The sequence below is a fragment of the Arvicanthis niloticus genome, chromosome 8, assembly GCF_011762505.2.
Source record: "Arvicanthis niloticus isolate mArvNil1 chromosome 8, mArvNil1.pat.X, whole genome shotgun sequence".
NCBI lineage: Eukaryota > Metazoa > Chordata > Mammalia > Rodentia > Muridae > Arvicanthis > Arvicanthis niloticus.
Genome location: NC_047665.1, coordinates 55,542,576 through 55,560,362, shown reverse-complemented (window position 1 = coordinate 55,560,362; position 17,787 = coordinate 55,542,576). Strand labels below are relative to the sequence as shown.

The 17,787-nt window shown below is 37.2% G+C and overlaps 1 protein-coding gene across 3 annotated transcripts in view; it reads right to left on the bottom strand.

Moving 5' to 3' along the window:
• The window catches only part of Tasor2 (transcription activation suppressor family member 2), a 43,696-nt gene that overhangs the window by 7,683 nt on the left and 18,226 nt on the right, over window positions 1-17,787 (bottom strand). For all 3 annotated transcript variants that reach the window (XM_034509578.2, XM_076939409.1, XM_076939408.1), the window contains exons 8-14: window positions 17,453-17,525; window positions 17,258-17,320; window positions 13,120-13,830; window positions 11,905-12,147; window positions 8,154-9,024; window positions 6,223-6,664; window positions 395-4,006 (exon numbers count right to left, since the gene is read on the bottom strand). In XM_034509578.2, the coding sequence (XP_034365469.1) occupies window positions 395-4,006; window positions 6,223-6,664; window positions 8,154-9,024; window positions 11,905-12,147; window positions 13,120-13,830; window positions 17,258-17,320; window positions 17,453-17,525 (6,015 nt within the window). The remainder of the gene's footprint in view (window positions 1-394; window positions 4,007-6,222; window positions 6,665-8,153; window positions 9,025-11,904; window positions 12,148-13,119; window positions 13,831-17,257; window positions 17,321-17,452; window positions 17,526-17,787) is intronic.

Genomic DNA, 17,787 nt, shown 5'->3' with positions numbered 1-17,787 from the left:
AGGCCTTCATATGCTTGTATGGCCCACATTTTACTACTGACTGAGCCATCATCATAGTCCTTGAATATAATTTTTCTTTTAAAAAATTGAATGGTAAGGTAAGAATGTGGTCATTGAAAACTAATGTAACCATGGTCAAAGTCTGACATGAAGGAGGCCAACATTTGTCTTGATTCACCATTAGGCTTTTCACTTTTGCCCTGTTGGAATTTCTGTTCCATATGAGTTACTGACAATACTTGCTATGGAGTACACAATAAGAACAAAGATTAAAAACTAAACATCACATCACATCCCATACCATTTCTTTTTAAGCCCAAACTTCTAAGTTTATTACTTCTAAAATAAACTAAAATGAGAAGATAATATAGTATAGAGTAAGCTAGTACTTTACCTTTGTCCTTAAAAAGAATGACTTATCTTCTGTTTCAACGAGGTAGAACCAGAAAGGGCTCTTACAAGCCTCTCTCACAACTCCTTTTAGTTTGACATGCAGAGTGGCACACAAGTCTGTGATCACATCTTTGTAGGATGTCGACTGTTTTGGCTGGTATGTCTCCTGGGACACAGCTTCTGCAGAAGCTACATTTAACTCTTTATCTTGGGAAACAGTTTGGTTGCTATTCATCATTATCTTATTAAATTCAGCATATTCATTTAGAATAAGTGAAATATCATTTCTAGATTCTTTTAAAGTACTGTTGTATTTCAGTTTATTGAGGTGGAATGGAACAGTCTGAATTCCTTCAGAATTTTTAAGATTTGTACTTTGACTACATTTTTCCTTCCAAAAAGAGGAAGAGTCGTCTAGACTGCTGGGTGAGTAGCTTCTTCTATGATGACTCTGCTGTCTGGTGTCTGAGTGGACAACTGTCACCAGAATGGGGCTTCTGCTCTTGGGTGGAAGATGTAGACCTGAGGCCTCAGATGTTTGTGTGGAGGGGGATGTTCCAATCAAGATTTGGATGAGTGATTCCTTAGGTAAGATGTTGTTGGAAGGGGAAGATTGCTGAGAATCTTCATTCTTTATTATTTGTTTTAGCTTATGATCAAAACGCAAGTACTCTAGGTCTAATGTATTCTGAGTAAGGTCATCTGTCACATGCCAGGTGCTAGTCCAGGAGCTGAGGAGGTTGCAGTTTGCACTCCGATGCCTCTTCAGGTTATGCAACCTTCTTTTGGTATCTTTGAACTCTTTTGTTATAGTAAAGTTAGCATAAGTCTTGGGGATACCATGGGAATCTGGGATCTGGATGTAGCGTGGCATACACTTACTATTTGGTGAGATAGGACGTGGTTCCATTTCCTGGTTTCTGGGTGGGATGTGTGTCTCAAGTGCTGAAATTTTGCTAGAGCAGGCCCAGGTGTCATCACTGTTGTTTAAGCTTGTGAATGAGTCACAGATATCTTTTACAGCATCTTTTGTAGCTGTGTGATTACCTCTCAAATTCTCCACATCAAACTTGCAGTTTTTACAATCAAGAGACTCCTGAACACAGTCTCCAGAACATGGTCCACAGCACATGGAAGCATTTACACTCATCTCTGTATCCCTGCATATTGTTTCAGCATCTGCCTTAGTTTCATGTCCCATGCTAGGGCTTTCACTGAAAGTATGTTCTTTGTAGACATCACAAACAGAGTCAACAAATTCTGGGACTAAGGAAGCAGAAGGCGCTTCGCTGATACTTTCACTGAAGTCTACTGTATTTTGGCAAGAATGAGCATTCTGGGAGAAAACATCACCATTCAAGAACTCTTTTACTTCACATATTGTGTCCTGCAGCATATGAATTGTCTTTTGTTCATCTTTTGTAGACATGGAGTTAGACTGAAGGCCAGTAGCACCGAGATCCATCCTTTCTTCATGTAATTCAGTTCCAATATTCTTAAGTAAGCTGGCCATTCTTACTACTGGTATTTCCTGTGTTTGAAACCCTGGCTCTACACTTACTGGTTTTGTATAATAGGTGCACTGAGCACTGTCAGAGGAAGAAACGAACTTTGAGACGTCTGGATGAAAGTATGTCTGAACACCAGTATTGTCAATGGAGGCAGAGTCTACTGCCCCAGCCTGCATATTACTATCAGCTTCTGTTTTCACATCACTGTCACAGACATTTTTCTCAATGGTTTCAGTCAAAGATTTATTTTCAACAGCTTTTCTAGGACAACCTGAGGGTACACTGGACTCCAAGGCAAGGTGTTTTATGTCCATGTTTCTGTTCTCCATACAATCTGCCTCCAATAAATTTCCTGATTTTACAGGTTTCTCAAGAGGCTTAAAACTGGCAGGTGAGATAGGCTTATTTAACTCTGTATCATAGCACTGTACCTTTTCTAAGAAAGATAAATTCTCATTATGCTCACTGGGGACACTGACCTCAGTTACTTTACCAGGCACCGTAACTCTGCCTTCTACTTCTGTATCAGCTGAGAGCTGCACTTGTACTTGAGCTAACTTATCTTGTCCTTTTGGACTGTTAGGACCAACAAGACTTTCTTTTTCTGGTACATCTCCTGACTTAATCTTGGAGAACTTGTTAGTTTTCTCAGACTGTAAGCCACAGAGTTTTAAACAACATGGAGATGATTGTCTGTCTCCAGTCTGTACTATGGGATCAGGACTTGTGGCTGGTGACACTTCTATTAGCGGTCCAAACGAAAAGTCCGAGGTGACATTAACTTTCTCTGCAACCTCGGGGGAACAATTTTTTAATAGTTCTCTAGATTCCACAGGATACACTGACATACAGCTAGCTGTATTTGTTTCTTTTTTTATGAGTTTCTCCTGTTCTGGTTCAACCATTTCTTCAGATCTACTCTGTTGTCTTTCATTTGCTACTGGGGCCCCCTGCAATTGTTCAATTTCACCAGCTGCTCTCTCCTCACTGAGGCTTGTAGGTGGTAATATTGTTAGAGTTAGATCAATATCAGCATCTTCCCCTGACAACTCCATGCTAACTTCTTCCCTATTCAGTGAGAGGTCAGTTTGTTTGGGAAATACTGAACTAAATGTTTGCAAAATCTTTTCTTGGTTTAGACTACTGTTGTCACTATTGATTATTTCTGAAGAGCCACCTGCTACATCACTCATCTCTGGAATACAATTAGGGGACTGTTGTTCCCTCAAGGCGACAGAGGTTGATGAGACTACTTTAACTTGTGATGGTTCTAGAACCTCATCTAAAGACATGCTCAAGCCATTCTGAGACTTTAAAGAGGCATCTAGTGGGTACTTTGTTTTATCACTGGCTAACAAATAACTAGAACTTTTAACTAATGAGAATGCCTCCATTATTAATCCTTTATCAGCTGATGATGTCAGAGGAGAAATCTCTTTCTGTAATAGATACAGGCTCTCAGGAGGTGTTTCCTTTTTAATTGAAGAGGCTGAAAGGCACTTACTATCTTTATACTCTGACATAGCAAGAGAAGGAACATCTCTAGGACTTTGTGTTTGTACCTTTTCTAATGCAGACACAGGACACTGAATACTCAAGGCAGGGGATACTTGTTTAACCAACTCGGTATTAAAGTCTGTAGGTTTGTCAGTTGTATTTACTTCTGTACGTATTGGTACATTGGCATTTTTTTCAAAAGCAAGAGTAACTGGCTCAAGATTAACCATCATACATTCCACATTATCATCCCTCCTTTCCATGGAAGGCTGACATTTGTTATTTATGAGGCTGCTATGTTGGATAACATCCTGTACAGCACCTGTTTTTATCAGCAGTGATGGGTGACAAGTATCAACTTTGTTCTCAAGGTTGTCAAACACAGACTTCTGACACATTGACTCACTGCTGGCCCCATCGTAAGCTGTGGTCAAGGTGGCTTGTGTGACAGAGTCATTATAAGAAACCATCTTTGTGCTCTGACAGGTTTTATCTTCACTGGGAATACAAGTTCCATTACTTTGGGCACTTATAACACCAGAAAGCACAACATTAGAAGTCTCTATTTTATCTGATAATTCTTGTTTGACTTTACATCCAGTTACCTGAAATGACAAAATGTTTTTTTTAAAAAAGAGTTCAACAGATTAAGAAAAATTACATATATGAAAAATGGCAAGGGTTTTGTTTTTTGGGTCTTACTATCTAAGAAATCAGAGGGCAGAGATAAACAAATCCGTCCACTAGGAATGTGTTGTTTCCTTTTTTTGTGATACAAAGTTTGAACTTAGAACCTTGTATACATTAAGTAAGCACTCTACCACTCAGCTAGCTTGTGGGGGTAGTGGCATATCCCTGTAATTACAACATTCAGAGGGTAGAATCAGAAAAATATTGAGTTCAAGATGCCTGGCTATAAAGTAAAGTATGACTCAAACAAAGAAACAAACAAGCATTTAAAAACAAAAGAAAAAACAAATAAACATGAGAGACCAGAATTCTACACTTTATTAAAATGTCCCATCAGTCATTTAATAAATGGAGCATTAAGCCAAGTAGTGGTGGCACACACCTTTAATCCCAGCACTTGGGAGGCAGAGGCAGGTGGATTTCTGAATTTGAGGCCAGCCTGGTCTACAGAGTGAGTTCCAGGACAGCCAGGGCTATACAGAGAAACCCTGTCTCAAAAACAAAAAAAAATTTAATAATAATAATAATAATAATAATAATAATAATAATAATAATAATAAATAAAATAAAACAAAAAACAAAAACAAACAAAAGAAATGGAGCATTAGAAAAGAAGTAGTTTTTAAATTTGCTGTTAGTGAAAAGATAACATTTAAAGCCAAAACTAATATTTTCTTCTTAAACAGTAATTTCCAACTACACTGTACAACTTGACATCTGGAACTTTCCCACAACATAGTAAATAATTACTATCCCACGTACTCTAAATAACTGATTCTTTAAGGAAGGGTAAGGGCTCCTCTTCAATTCTTAAGTATCTTTGCTTAAAGCTGGAGAAAATTATTTTTCACTTCACTGCCTCTTATTCTACAAAACAATATAAAATTCATCAATATGACTTCATAAAAGGACTGAGTTAAACAGTATGACATGGAAATTAGATTAAGTATCAGCAAGACATCTCAGGACAATTCCAATGAGGAAGTTGTTTTGTTAAGTCTCCGCATGATCTTGTCTAGACCATGAAAGACAAGAACCGATACAATTTACTACAGGTGGCAATATTTGGAGCACCATGCTCACAGACTGCCATGTCTAGCAGCATATGGTGAAGATTTCTGTTTTAAATACCATAAAAACATTTCTGTCTCAACCAAAGAGATAGCAACCTGAGTAATCAGGAACTATTATGTCACTTTTAAAAGAAGAATGTGAAAGAAAAGTCTTGGTGACAAGAAACCTGAGAACTTTCTTGCAGTTCTCCCAATGACACCATGCCTGCAAGTATCCAACCAAAATTCTGAAATACACTATATCTCTTTAAAAAATGCTAGCTGCAACAATCTTGAAATATTATATTATTACATATATATCTAAATATAGATTTAATCAATATATATTTAACTATAGGTACAATGGAATATTTCTACAATAACATCTATTTGAAAATTGGCCAAGTATACACCTAACCACAAAAACATGCTATTGGCTTCTAGTGCCTTTTATCTTAAAATATTCTTTACACTACTATGTGTCCACTTATGGAACACATGCTTTTCATATGTAGGCATAATACCCAAGAAAGAGCACTACCCCACCTCACCCCCAAAATTCTTAGACGCTGTCATCTGAAAATCTGAAACCCAGAATGCTCTGATATGAAAGCCCTCTAAGTGCTGACATGATGATTAAGTTTTGCATACTGAACTATCCCAAGTTTGGGGTTTTCAGACAGTGATGGTCAATGAGTAAAGTCTGAGCAGTATTCTAAAACCTGAACTTTTCTCAATGTTTAACCAGTATATACTAAAGATTGGGAGGCAGAGACAGATGGATTTCTGAGTTTGAGGCTAGCCTAGTCTACAGAGTGAGTTCCAGGACAGCCAGGGCTACACAGAGAAACCCTGTCTCAAAAGCAAGGGGGGGTGTGTGTGTGTGTGTGAAGACACAACCTAGCTGTGGATGATGAGAGGAACACTTTATAAAGATTAAGTTTGGGGAATTAAAATACTTTACTTAGCTGGAGACCCATTTTTTTTTCCTGAAATAATACCTTGTTTTGAATAAGTTTACATATAAAATGAAAAAATCATCAAAAAAATTAATACTGGCAGTTAAAATAGCATCTCACCTCAGTATTACAAGAATAGATGAAATTCTGGTTTCCTGAAGTATCCAGGTGACACTCCTCTGTAAATACTTCTTTCTGGTCATTCTGTACACAGAGTTCCAAGTCTCTGGTAGTTGGTGGATTAATGAAAGGAAGCACGCAGTTAGGTCCAGGAAAGGTCATATTGGTGGCATGACCAATGTTTGTTTCCTTAGTCTCCAACAGAGGGTCTATAGACCCTCCAACAGAGGGTCTTTCCATATTGGAAAACTCCTCAATTTCACTGTGATCCAAAGATTCTAAAGACCTATTTATGCATACGTATTTTGCTGGGTTTTTGTGTTCTACTACCTTTCGAGGTGACCCGATGGCTTTGTTCTTTTTGCTGTAGAACAGAGCTACCCATATATGAAGTAAAAGCTTCACATCTTCCATATTTTCAGGTAAATCATTATTCCAGGGTCTGAGATGTTAAAGAAAATGCAAAAAATAATGCTATTTTTAGTTAATTATCATAAATAGGTTCCTCTATCGATGATTTTTGTGCTCATTTTTATTTTAAAAATTACAAATATGAAACAATAAGAGTTAATTTAACAAATAATTATGAAGTATAACCCATTCACTTTAAAGAGAAGAAAACCAAGGATCAAGAACATTAAGTAACTTATTTCAAATCACAAAACTTATATGGAAGAACAGTTGAGTCTCTTAATTCTCGGTCTAGCATTTGTCTTTCCTACCACCCAAACGTACTCTGGAGACAGCCTGTTTATTGTGGTACTAATGGTTCTTACAACTCTCCAGATTCTTATCACTTTAGTTTGGCTGAGAATGGCTAGTTCATTTAGTTTTCATTTTTGTCTCTTGTAATAGTTAGAAAAGTATGATGATTAGAATATTCTCTGAAAATATAGTAAAAAGGATATAATTTTCAGAGTTTAGTTCTAAATAGTGTTGTGAAACTATAAGAAAAGATACAAAACATTTCTGGCCTTAGGCAAAAGACAGCAGACAGCTGAAGTGGAGGAATGAGACTAATTAGGAAGTCAACTACCTGTGTGAACCCTTGCAAGGAAAGAAATCTGGTAATGTGGAATGTCATTTACTTAATATAAAATGATTCACAAATGCTGAATGACATTCTGTAGTGTTAATTCTTCTTGTTAACAATAATGGCTACCATTTATTATGGCAGGCAAGTCACTGTTAAAGCCTAGTAATATATTAATAACCCTCAGGACACAGCATCCACTAAACCCATACTCAAAAACCACTATCCAGACTAATCCAGCACTGACATCTTGACGCTTGTGATATAGACCCCAGAATGCACCAGAATCTGCAGCTTAATGAGATTTCTAAATGAGCTGTATATACAACGGATTGGGAATCACTGTGTAGAAGCACATACTTATTCCAGGTTACAAGAGGCAGTAACTAAGAAAGCCATTTTAATTAATTTAATTTCCAAAAGCCTGTAGTGCTAATAAGTCTATTATTGTTACCATGATTTGTCTTGTTTTGTTTTTTATGACAGGGTTTCTCTTGTCACCCTGGCTGTTCTGAAACTCACTCTGCACATGAGGCTGTCCTTGAACTCAAAAAGATCCACCTGCCTCTATCTCCAAGATGCTGGGATTAATGATGTGTGCTACCATTGCCTTCTTAGGAAAAACTTATAGAATCATTCATTCATTTGAAATAATTCACTCCTATCTATTTGATTAACAAACATTGTAAATGAAAATCCATTTACAAGGTTAAATTTATTTAAAAGTTCTCCATGTGATCATCAACAATGGCAAAATCTGTCATTGTCAACTCTCAGTAAACACGCACTTGACATTGTATTATGGCTTTATAGTATTTTATCCTTCCCCAAAGTCAGCCATTAGTCTTACATCTTATCACAGATGTCAACTAAAACCTGTATTCCTTGTAGTACTTACCCATGCAATGCTCTCACAACAGTTTTCTCCAATGGGTTGCTGGTGTATTTGCTATCTAAGCTGAATATATACTCTCCTTCACATTTGAAAGTAATCTTAAAGGAGCCATCACAACTAAGAACAGTATGAGAGCAAAAAAACTCTTTAAGGCTCGAAGATACAAACAGACTTTTGCGCTTAGTCAATGAATCTTCAGAATGCTTTTGTAGAGGGGAGGTGTTCTGTAGGTGCCGAAATGGCATGACCTTTCCTATAGGTGTTCCAGCTTCAGGGCCTTTTGTCCCATTCTTTACAAAAGCAGGGCTTGGTAGCTTTCTCTGATGCAGATGTTTCTTTGACTGCTCAGCAAGGAGCAAGGCATAGGAATGTTCCACAACAACAGAGTTTTGACTTGCATCTGAGAATTCTCGAGCTTCCTCATGGGATGCTGGCTGGGCAACAGCAAGGGGCTGAGCACAAGGTACCGAGTTTTCTTCTTGGCTATGAGTCAAGTCTGACTGTGAACTAATCTCATTAGAGTATGGTTTAGGTAGTAGTACAGCTTTTTGACTTTTAACTCCCTTATGATATTCATGGTCAGAGGCACCATGCAAGGAATTTTCTTTAGTGAGTAAAACATTGTTTTGTGGCAATTCAGAGAAGCAGGGAAGGTTCCTGAGCTTACAAGATGGTATAGAAGCAGCAGCAGAGCTTAATGCCAGATCAGCTAACATATTTAGGGCCTGGGAGTCACAGCTGATAATTGAGTGTTCAGGAGGACCTTTAGGAATCTTTGCAACACTTTCTTGTTGAGATGTATTTGGGTTAAGTTCATCTTTTTGACCATCTGATGAAATTTCTGATTGAAGATGTAAAGCAATTTCTTTTTCGGCTTCAGAATAAAACACAAAAGGACAGATGTAATATTTGTTCTTCTTAGAATAACCTGCATATTCCTATATCTTAAGTGAAAATTAACAGTCAATTCAACAGATTTATGAAAAGATAGAAAAACAAAACACCAGAGTCTGTCTACAGTGTGCTTATAACTAAATAGTTAAAATGTAATTTAGAGATCTGATGTAGTGTATAGTTTGCTAGCACAATTTCTCAGAATTACCAAAAACCAACTGTGTTCAAAATAGAGATGTTTAGCTTTATAATGATAGGTATAAAACATTACAAAAGTGGTGGGTAGTCAATCATCATTAATTTTACATTTAAAAACTTTACTTTTAGCAATAAAGGCACTATTAACTGCAAAAGAAGCACTCTCCTAATAGTTTTCTTTCTGTAATAAGATGTTTGCCCTTATCAGAAAAATTACATTCTCCAATTGTTTGCAAGACATCCTCTGTACACTGATCTTTCTTAAATGCTGTTATTATGAAAAAAAAGTCCACAACTATACTATGTAAGAATTCTGTTTGCAGACAAATGGATGTAGAGAAAAGCCAAATGAAGTCTTTATCATCAATCATAGGAGGTGTGAAATGAATCAACAACCTGCCTACATAAGGGCAGTTTATACATGTAATTAATTATTGCATTTAAGGAGTGAAAAACCTCTAGCCTATCATGTAGCATTTGGAATAAGAAGAGTATTGGAGAAAAAATTAATCAAACACAGCTTAGTTGTTTAAAATAAAAAAACCTGAGAGACCTAGGTCTGAAAAGGGTCCAAAGCAGAGAATTTTCTTGATAGCGCTCTAGATACATTGAATTTATTTTATGACCTAATGTACTTAACTGACATTGATTTTGGTCTACTTCTGTTAACATCATAGTTTCCAAACACTCATCCATTTCTTATATAGACTATCACTTGTAAGTTATGGCTAGTGTGATAATGACTACTGATGATAAGAAAAGTAGTATAAGAATGTATTATTTAAAACAATTATTGACTTGTTACAGATTCTCAATCAATTAAAAATATAATAACCAGGGTGAAAAAGATGGTTAAAGGGTAAGAAGAGATTATCTGTTCTTCCTAAAGGACATGGGTTCAAATATAAGCACCTATATGGTAGCTTATACTTGTATATAACTCCAGTACCAGGAGATCTGATGCCCTTTTCTATCCTCACTGAGTACCAGGCATGCATGTGATGCACACACATGTATGTAGGCAAAACACTTAAACTCATAAAAAATTTAAGAATGCAATGATAATCTGTCTTTAAGACAAAGATAATAATACTGCCAAGTGTTAACTTAGGAAGTAAAAAACTGTATCACAAACTTTCTTAAAAGGACAGAAAATGAATAGTCAAAGAAAAAAAACCTGACTCTGAGTTCAAGATCAGCTGGTCTATAGAGCGAGTCCCAGGATAGCCAGTGCTACATGGAAAAACTCAACCTCCCCATCCCCAAAATAATAAATAACCAAGACACACATGCATGGAGTAACAGGTGAGGAAGAAAGTAGGATCACTGAAATAAGACAGAATATTATATACAATATACAAAGATGACAGAATCAAGTTTTCTTGTTAAAACAGAGGACATACTAACAGGACTCAATATCAAAAATTGGGTGCTACTGGTAAGACTTTGGAGTTGCCAAAATGGCCAGTAGGGTAAAGGTGCTTGGCTGACAAACTGTTTACCTGGAACCCATACTGTGGAGAGAACTTGTCTGACTACTCTGACCTCTACAAGGGCACTGTGGCAGCTACACACACACACACACACACACACACACACACACACACACACACACACACACGGAAAACAACAAAGACTTTGCAACTTGGAAGAAGAAACACATTACATACAGAAGAGTAAAATTAAGAGAAATATTCCTAAGGGCAGGATGTTGTATGTTCAGTTGTTATCAAGGTTAAGCCCGAGGTGACAACTGTACTTTCTGATAAATAATTTCTAGGGCTGGAGAAATGGCGCTGCAGTTAAGAGTGCTGACTGCAATTCCAGAGGTCCTGAGTTCAATTCCCAGCAACCATATGGTGGCTCACAATCATCTGTAATGGATCTGATACCCTCTCCTGGTGTGTCTGAAGAGCTACAGTGTACTCATGTACATAAAATAAATCTTAAAAAAAGAAAAAAATAAAGTAATTTCTAGCAGGTGGAAATATAGGACTAATACAGTCAGCTTTTAGCTTATGTATATAAGTTTAACAAAAGTAAAATACCTTCTAAAGAAATAGTTTTGATTACTGCTTATTATTTTCAGATACCCTTACAGCCTTTTCTAACTGATTATAAAACACTAGCAGTTACTTGCAAGCATATTTAGTCATAAATAAGGATGTTTATACTTTAACTTAAAAACATTCATGTTCAGGCTTTAAAGTAGAGGCTACTGTCTGAATCTTAGTTTTCTAAATCACTTAAAGAGAATTTTATGTAGTTTGCTCAAAACTGTCAACAATCTAGAATAATGTATTTGGTGTAAAAGGCAGCAATTTAATTTTAAGTTATTTTACTTTTCTATTTTAAGTAAATAGTACAACTAAGAAACCGGGCTAGGGATAGCTTAGTGGTTCAAAGCACGTGTTGCTCTGGCAGAGAATTGGAGTTCAGTTTCTAGCACCCACATGATGGCTCACACATAGCACTAAGTCTAGTTCTAGGGGATCAGACCCCTTCTTCTGGCCGTCACAAGCAATACATGCACATGGTGCATAGACTTACATGCAGGTAAAACACTTATATGCATAAATCTAAAAAGTATAAGGAAAAAGAAACCAAATTTGTGTTATGATGTATTTTGATTGCTATTATATATTCCAAGAAGCTTTCTTACCAGGTTGGAGCTGCTTTCTGACTTTGGTATTCCGACGGCCTCTTGCTACATTTACCTTCCGTTTTTGTGGAGATTTTTTCACAGGTGGCTTAGGCCGTGACGCAACTCTACCTGGAGACTTTTCTTGCTTCTTTGCCCTTTTAGCATTTGTAGGCACTGAAACATCTTTAGATACAGAAGCTTCTTGTTTTTTTCTCTCTATTCTGGTTTTCTGTACAATTTGTGCAGTCAGCACTTCTGCACCTTATGCAGAAAAGACAAGAGAGTTTTAAGCGTATGTGTGTGGGTGACCCAGAAACTGATCAGTATAATCCTTCCCTTTATTTACTTGGTGGGTATGTGTGTGTGTGTGTGTGTGTGTGTGTGTAAATAATAATAGTAAACAGATTAGAGAGTTCTGGGATACCATTAAAAGACTTAAAAAATAAAGTACAAGGCAAGGAAATGACTAGTGGTTAAACTACTGGGTCTAACTTAACACTCAGATTTTGGTGAGTAGTATATTCTATACACTTCTTTTTTTAGGCATTAACATTTCCAAATTAAAAATAGAAAACCAACCAAAGGTTGGCAAACATTTTCCATCAAGGAGCAGAAAGTGCGCAGGAGGCAGAGGCAGCCTGTGTTTGAGGCTAGCCTGGTCTACAAAGAGAGTTCCAGGACAGCCAACCCTGTTTAAAGGGAGGGGGGGGGAACCCAAAACAAAACCCCAAAACAAACCAAAAAACAGCAGCAGCAGCAACAACAACAACAACAACAACAAAACCCCACAAAAACCAAAACAAAACCAAATCAAACTAAAACCGGATAACACAAAGGACTAGAAATTGGGTCCTGGACCATTTCAAGGTGATTAGGCTGCTGGTTACGAATGAGTGCTGCCATTGATACGTCTGTTTTTAGAAGAGCCCCTTTCTCCTACCACCTGCAAGAGCAAATCAGTCAGTCATCTTTCTAATATGTGAGAACCGTCTTTACTAGAGAATCGTTATTGGAATAGGCAGGCCTTTAAGATTTTTCTCCCTTTTTTTTTTTTTTTTTTTTGGTTTCCAGCTTTTATTTAGATCACACTGGTTTACTAGTTTTCATATACATACAAATCACTGGGGGTGGGGGGAGAGGGATGGCATTTCTAACAAACTTCTAACCCACTGCCTAAGCTCTAGTTCATATGGATACAGTTATAATGTTAATAATCACATACATTAGTCTTACCTCTTTTTCTCCTCTGAGGAAACTGCCCTTTAACTAGCTTTAGAGTTGGGTTGCATGACCTGTTGTCTGTTCTGGGTGCAGTTCTTTTAGAAGTGGGGCGGCCCAGGCTCACCCGCTTTCTTGGCAGTGTAACAGCTGATGTGCTAGCCTTCCTCTTTGGCTGAACTCTCTGACTGGAAGATGGAATCACAGCTTTTTTCTTCACTTTCAATGTTCTCCCAGACTTTTCTGCTGTTTCAGTTTCTTTTCTTATTCCCATCTCTGAGTCAAGAAATTCGGGATCTGGTGTCATAACTAAAGAAAATCCAGCATCACAAATCCCATCTGAAATGCTAGGCAACTGAGGATGTTCTGCCAACAAGTCCAAAGCAGCAGAGAGATCGAGAGTATAACCAGTAGGGTCTGAAAAATAACACTTCAGATGAGTCAAGGACTCTGAAGGGCATGTTTCAAGCGGGGGAGGCAAGTCAAAACCATGGGGCAGTTTCCCAGTAGATGCAGTATCTTTCACTCCATCTTGAGGAGGAGCCATCAAAGAAAGGCTTTTGTCCACCTTGTACAGCTCTTGGAAACTATGCTTTACTAAGATGTTTGGAGGAATTCCTTCTTCAGAAAGTGATTTCTTTGCTTCTAGAAGTGCATAACTAAGGGCAGGTAAAATAGGTATCACTTTCAAAGAGATGCCATCTTCAATTTTCAAGTCCTTTGTTCCTAAAATAAATACATACAAACATATCTTAAAAATTCAGTATTTCAAGACATACAAAAGAAAAAAATGCTATAGATTTCAAATTTATTACCAGGTTAAATATGCTACATTACTGAAAATGAAAACATAAAGGGGAACTAGCAAATTTACAAGCATCTATCTCCATGTATTTATATCACACACACACACCAAAAAATGATTTGATATGCAAATAATTGTTACAATGAGTAAAATAATCTTGCCTCCAGCTCCATCTCATCTACAGGATGTTCAGACAGAGTTCAGTGGGCATTCACAGTAGCAGCAATGCCCTAAGGACAGGCAGACTGTATTCTATTTCACTTATATTTTTTAAGATGCTATAATGCAAAGTGAACTGAAAGTGCAAAGGCTTTAAGCCTTAAATGCCACTGAAATAACAGCTGTTATTTTACTTCTCTATAAATTTATATTTTATACATATTTTAAAAATTAACTCTACTGTGTAATCTGTATTTTATTTCATTTCCCTTCTTATTCTTTGATTATTTTTTGTTTTTAAATCAAACAAATAACCTTATAAATGAGAAAAAGGAAAATGTCAGTTCTCTATGAACTAGTTAACAAAATACTAGAACATTTCAGTTACCAGTAATATAAACCTACAGAAACAACTCTAGTGCCTACTAAATGGAAATAGGAATTATGTTTACGACATCTTTTTAAAAGTATCTCCAGAACTGTGAAATAACAAATTAGTCCTAGTTAAATACAGTAACACTGTAGCAAATATTGGAAAGGGCAAAGGGGCAAAGAATAAAAAGGCAAATGTAATTAAGTAGTAAAATAAAGTTTATTTCTTCAAGGCTCATCACTCAGAATACAAAAAGGGAAAGAAAATATAAAAAAGGTCTACATATGAATGGAGCTGGTCCCCATATGGATGGCTTACCTGAGCTGTGGGAAGTGCACCCAGAACTTGGTTAGGGCTAGGGTAGGGTTAGGGTTACTGCTTCCTCTGGGCAGTGGTGGTGGCACACCTTTAATTCTAGTACTCAGAAAGCAGAGGCAGGAAGATCTCTGTGATTTCCAGGCCAGCCTGGTCTACAAAGCGAGTTCCAGAAGAGCCAGGACTACACAAAGAAACCCTGTTTGGTGGGGGGGGAGGTGTGTGTGTGTGTATGTGTGTGTATGAGAGAGAGAGAGAGAGAGAGAGAGAGAGAGAGAGAGAGCGCACGCGCACGTGAGCTATGTGGAAACAAGAGAAACAAGCAAACAAAAAACTGAAACTGTCTCAATGAGAAAGGTATGAAAAAGTAACCCAACACTTGTTTTTATTCATTCATACAGCATTCCTGTGTTTTTCCTAGGTACAAGTAATGGTTCTTATCCAACCCCACGAAGAAAAATGAAGACTGGAGATGTAACTCACTCGGACAGGGCTTAAGAAGCATAACGAGACCCTGGATTCAATCTCCAGAAGAAAGGAAAGAAACCAGGGGGAGATGACAAAAGTGAAGAATATAACCATAAAGCTTTTAAGATTTTTGTACTTTTTATTTGTGTGTGTGTGATTACATACAAATGTACAAGTGCTGGTATTAAACCCCTCTGGAGATAGAGTTGTGGGCTGAGCCACTTAATGTGGGCTCTGGGAACCAAAGTTGGATTTTCTAGAAGAGCAGCAAGTGCTCTTGCCCATTGGTTCAATTTCTGCAGTTCTAAAATAAAAAAATCTAACAAAAAGATAAAGTAGCATGGTATGGTAGTCAAGAGCCAGCCCTAGAACCAGGTTAATACTTTAAGGATTGCTAAATCAATTATCCTTAGACAAATACATAACACAATAAATGTGAATATCCTTTGTAAATCTGTTTGTATAATTGGTTGTTTTATTTGTTCCAAAATATCATAAAGTACTGTTCTCTTCTTTGATTACCAGAATATACATATATTGTTAAAAAAAAAATCAACTTTAAGGGGATGTAGAGATGGGCTCATGAGTTAAAAGCAGCAGTTGCTAACTCCAGAGAGTCTGAGTTCAGATCCCAGTACCAAAGAAGCTCATATCTACCCAAAACTCCTGAGTTTCTGAGGTCCCAATGCCTTCTTCTAGCCTTCAGGGTCACTGCACACATGTGGTGCATACATACATACATACATTCATATATACATACATGTCGGCGACACACTCATAAACAAACTAAATCTTTTAAAACAACTTTAAAACATTTTTGTGCTGACTATAAGTTTAAAGAAATACTAATTTTAGCATTATCCTTAAACACATACAGAATAATTTAAATCAAGTTTGCTTTGTTACAAATTTATTTGCTCAGCACTTATTTTTCTTCAGACGTCTGGCACATATATGCTCTGAGGATATATACAATGCAGCCAAGGTAGATATTATCCTGGGGATGTAGTCTAGTCGTAAACTGCATACTCAGAATCCCAGCAACACAAACCAAAAGCCAAACCAAACACACTAATATATTTGTATGTCAAGCACACCCAGATGTAGTAGCAAATACCTATACTATAATCCCAGATGATGTACTCCTCAGGACCAAATCCAGAGCTTTATGCTTATGAGACTAGCACTCTACCGACTGAGTAACATCTGCATCCTACAAGTATTTTAACTGCAACATCATACATTGTATAGCTGTTTAGGTACTATATGACTTGACTTGTGGTAGTTTGAATGAGAATGTCCTTCATAGGCTCAGGTGTCTCAATGTTAGTCCCCAGCTGATGACAGTTGTTTGAGAGGTTTGACGGTGGTCCTGCTGGATGAAGTATGTCACTGTGGTGAAACTTTGAGGTTTCAAAAACCCTGTGCTAGTATGTTTTCTTGGTTTACAGTTCCAGCATCCATGCCTGCTGCCTCCATTCAACCATTACAGAGCCTAGCTCTCTGGACCTGTAAGCCCAAAGAGACCCTTCTTTCTATGTTGCCTTAGTTATGGTGTTTTATCATAGCAACAGAAAAGTCACTAATAAGTGATTAATATAATTTTTTGCGTCTAAGAGCCACATGTTTGTCCTCAGGGTCAATACCATGTTGGGAATACATGGTCCAAACACAAAGACTTACAGTCTAGATAGCAAGAGTAGCCATGAAAATCCTGAGTCACAGCTTTTTGACAGACTGTGGGAAAGTATGTCCTAGCTTCTATTGAACAACAAATGGATTCAATTTTAGATATGCTGAATTTTAGGAAGTTTAGATATCATGCTAGATATGTCAGTATGTGGGCAGACAGGTCTGAAGCTTAGAGTCCACTTGCAAAGGAAGTCAAATAGGAAGGTTAAAGAAAGACAGTTGCTTAAGAGAAAAAACACAGTTAACAAGCGTTCTGTGCTAATAAGTCAGCGAGTAAGATAAAGACTGGAAAGTACCCAAACCCAAGAGGATGAGTGAACTGGGTACCACTGTAACCTTACCTGCTGATTGAGGTGCATGAAATAAATGTAAACCATGTAGACCCATCTGCTCATCTCCAAAATCTGTAAGGGTTAAGAATCAGGAGAAAAAAAAAAAAAAAAAAAAAAAAAAAAAAAAAAAAAAGTAAGTTGTTGATCTTATGAAACAAAAATACATATATTAAAATTTTTTCTCCCCAGAAAGCTTGTCCTTACCTGGTTCTGGAGTTAAGGCTGATGATGTAAGTAAAATGAAAAAACTCCTATTTTCCAAGCATTTGATGAGTGCCTTAAACATAAAAAATAAATAGGTGTCACTCATACCATTTCTAGCTACTGAGGGCTCTGCATATTATGCAAACTGTTCTAAAGAAATCAGAGTGATGGTCAGAAGGGGCTCTGTCTCTTCCCACTCAAGTGGGAATCCTGGCTGGAAGCCACAGGACAAACTATTATCCAGAAAAGGGCAAAGCTGGAAGAAAAGTGTCCTGAACAGCATTTAAATCCTATCTTACTACCTACACTGAGAAAGTAAGCTTATAAAACCTCTC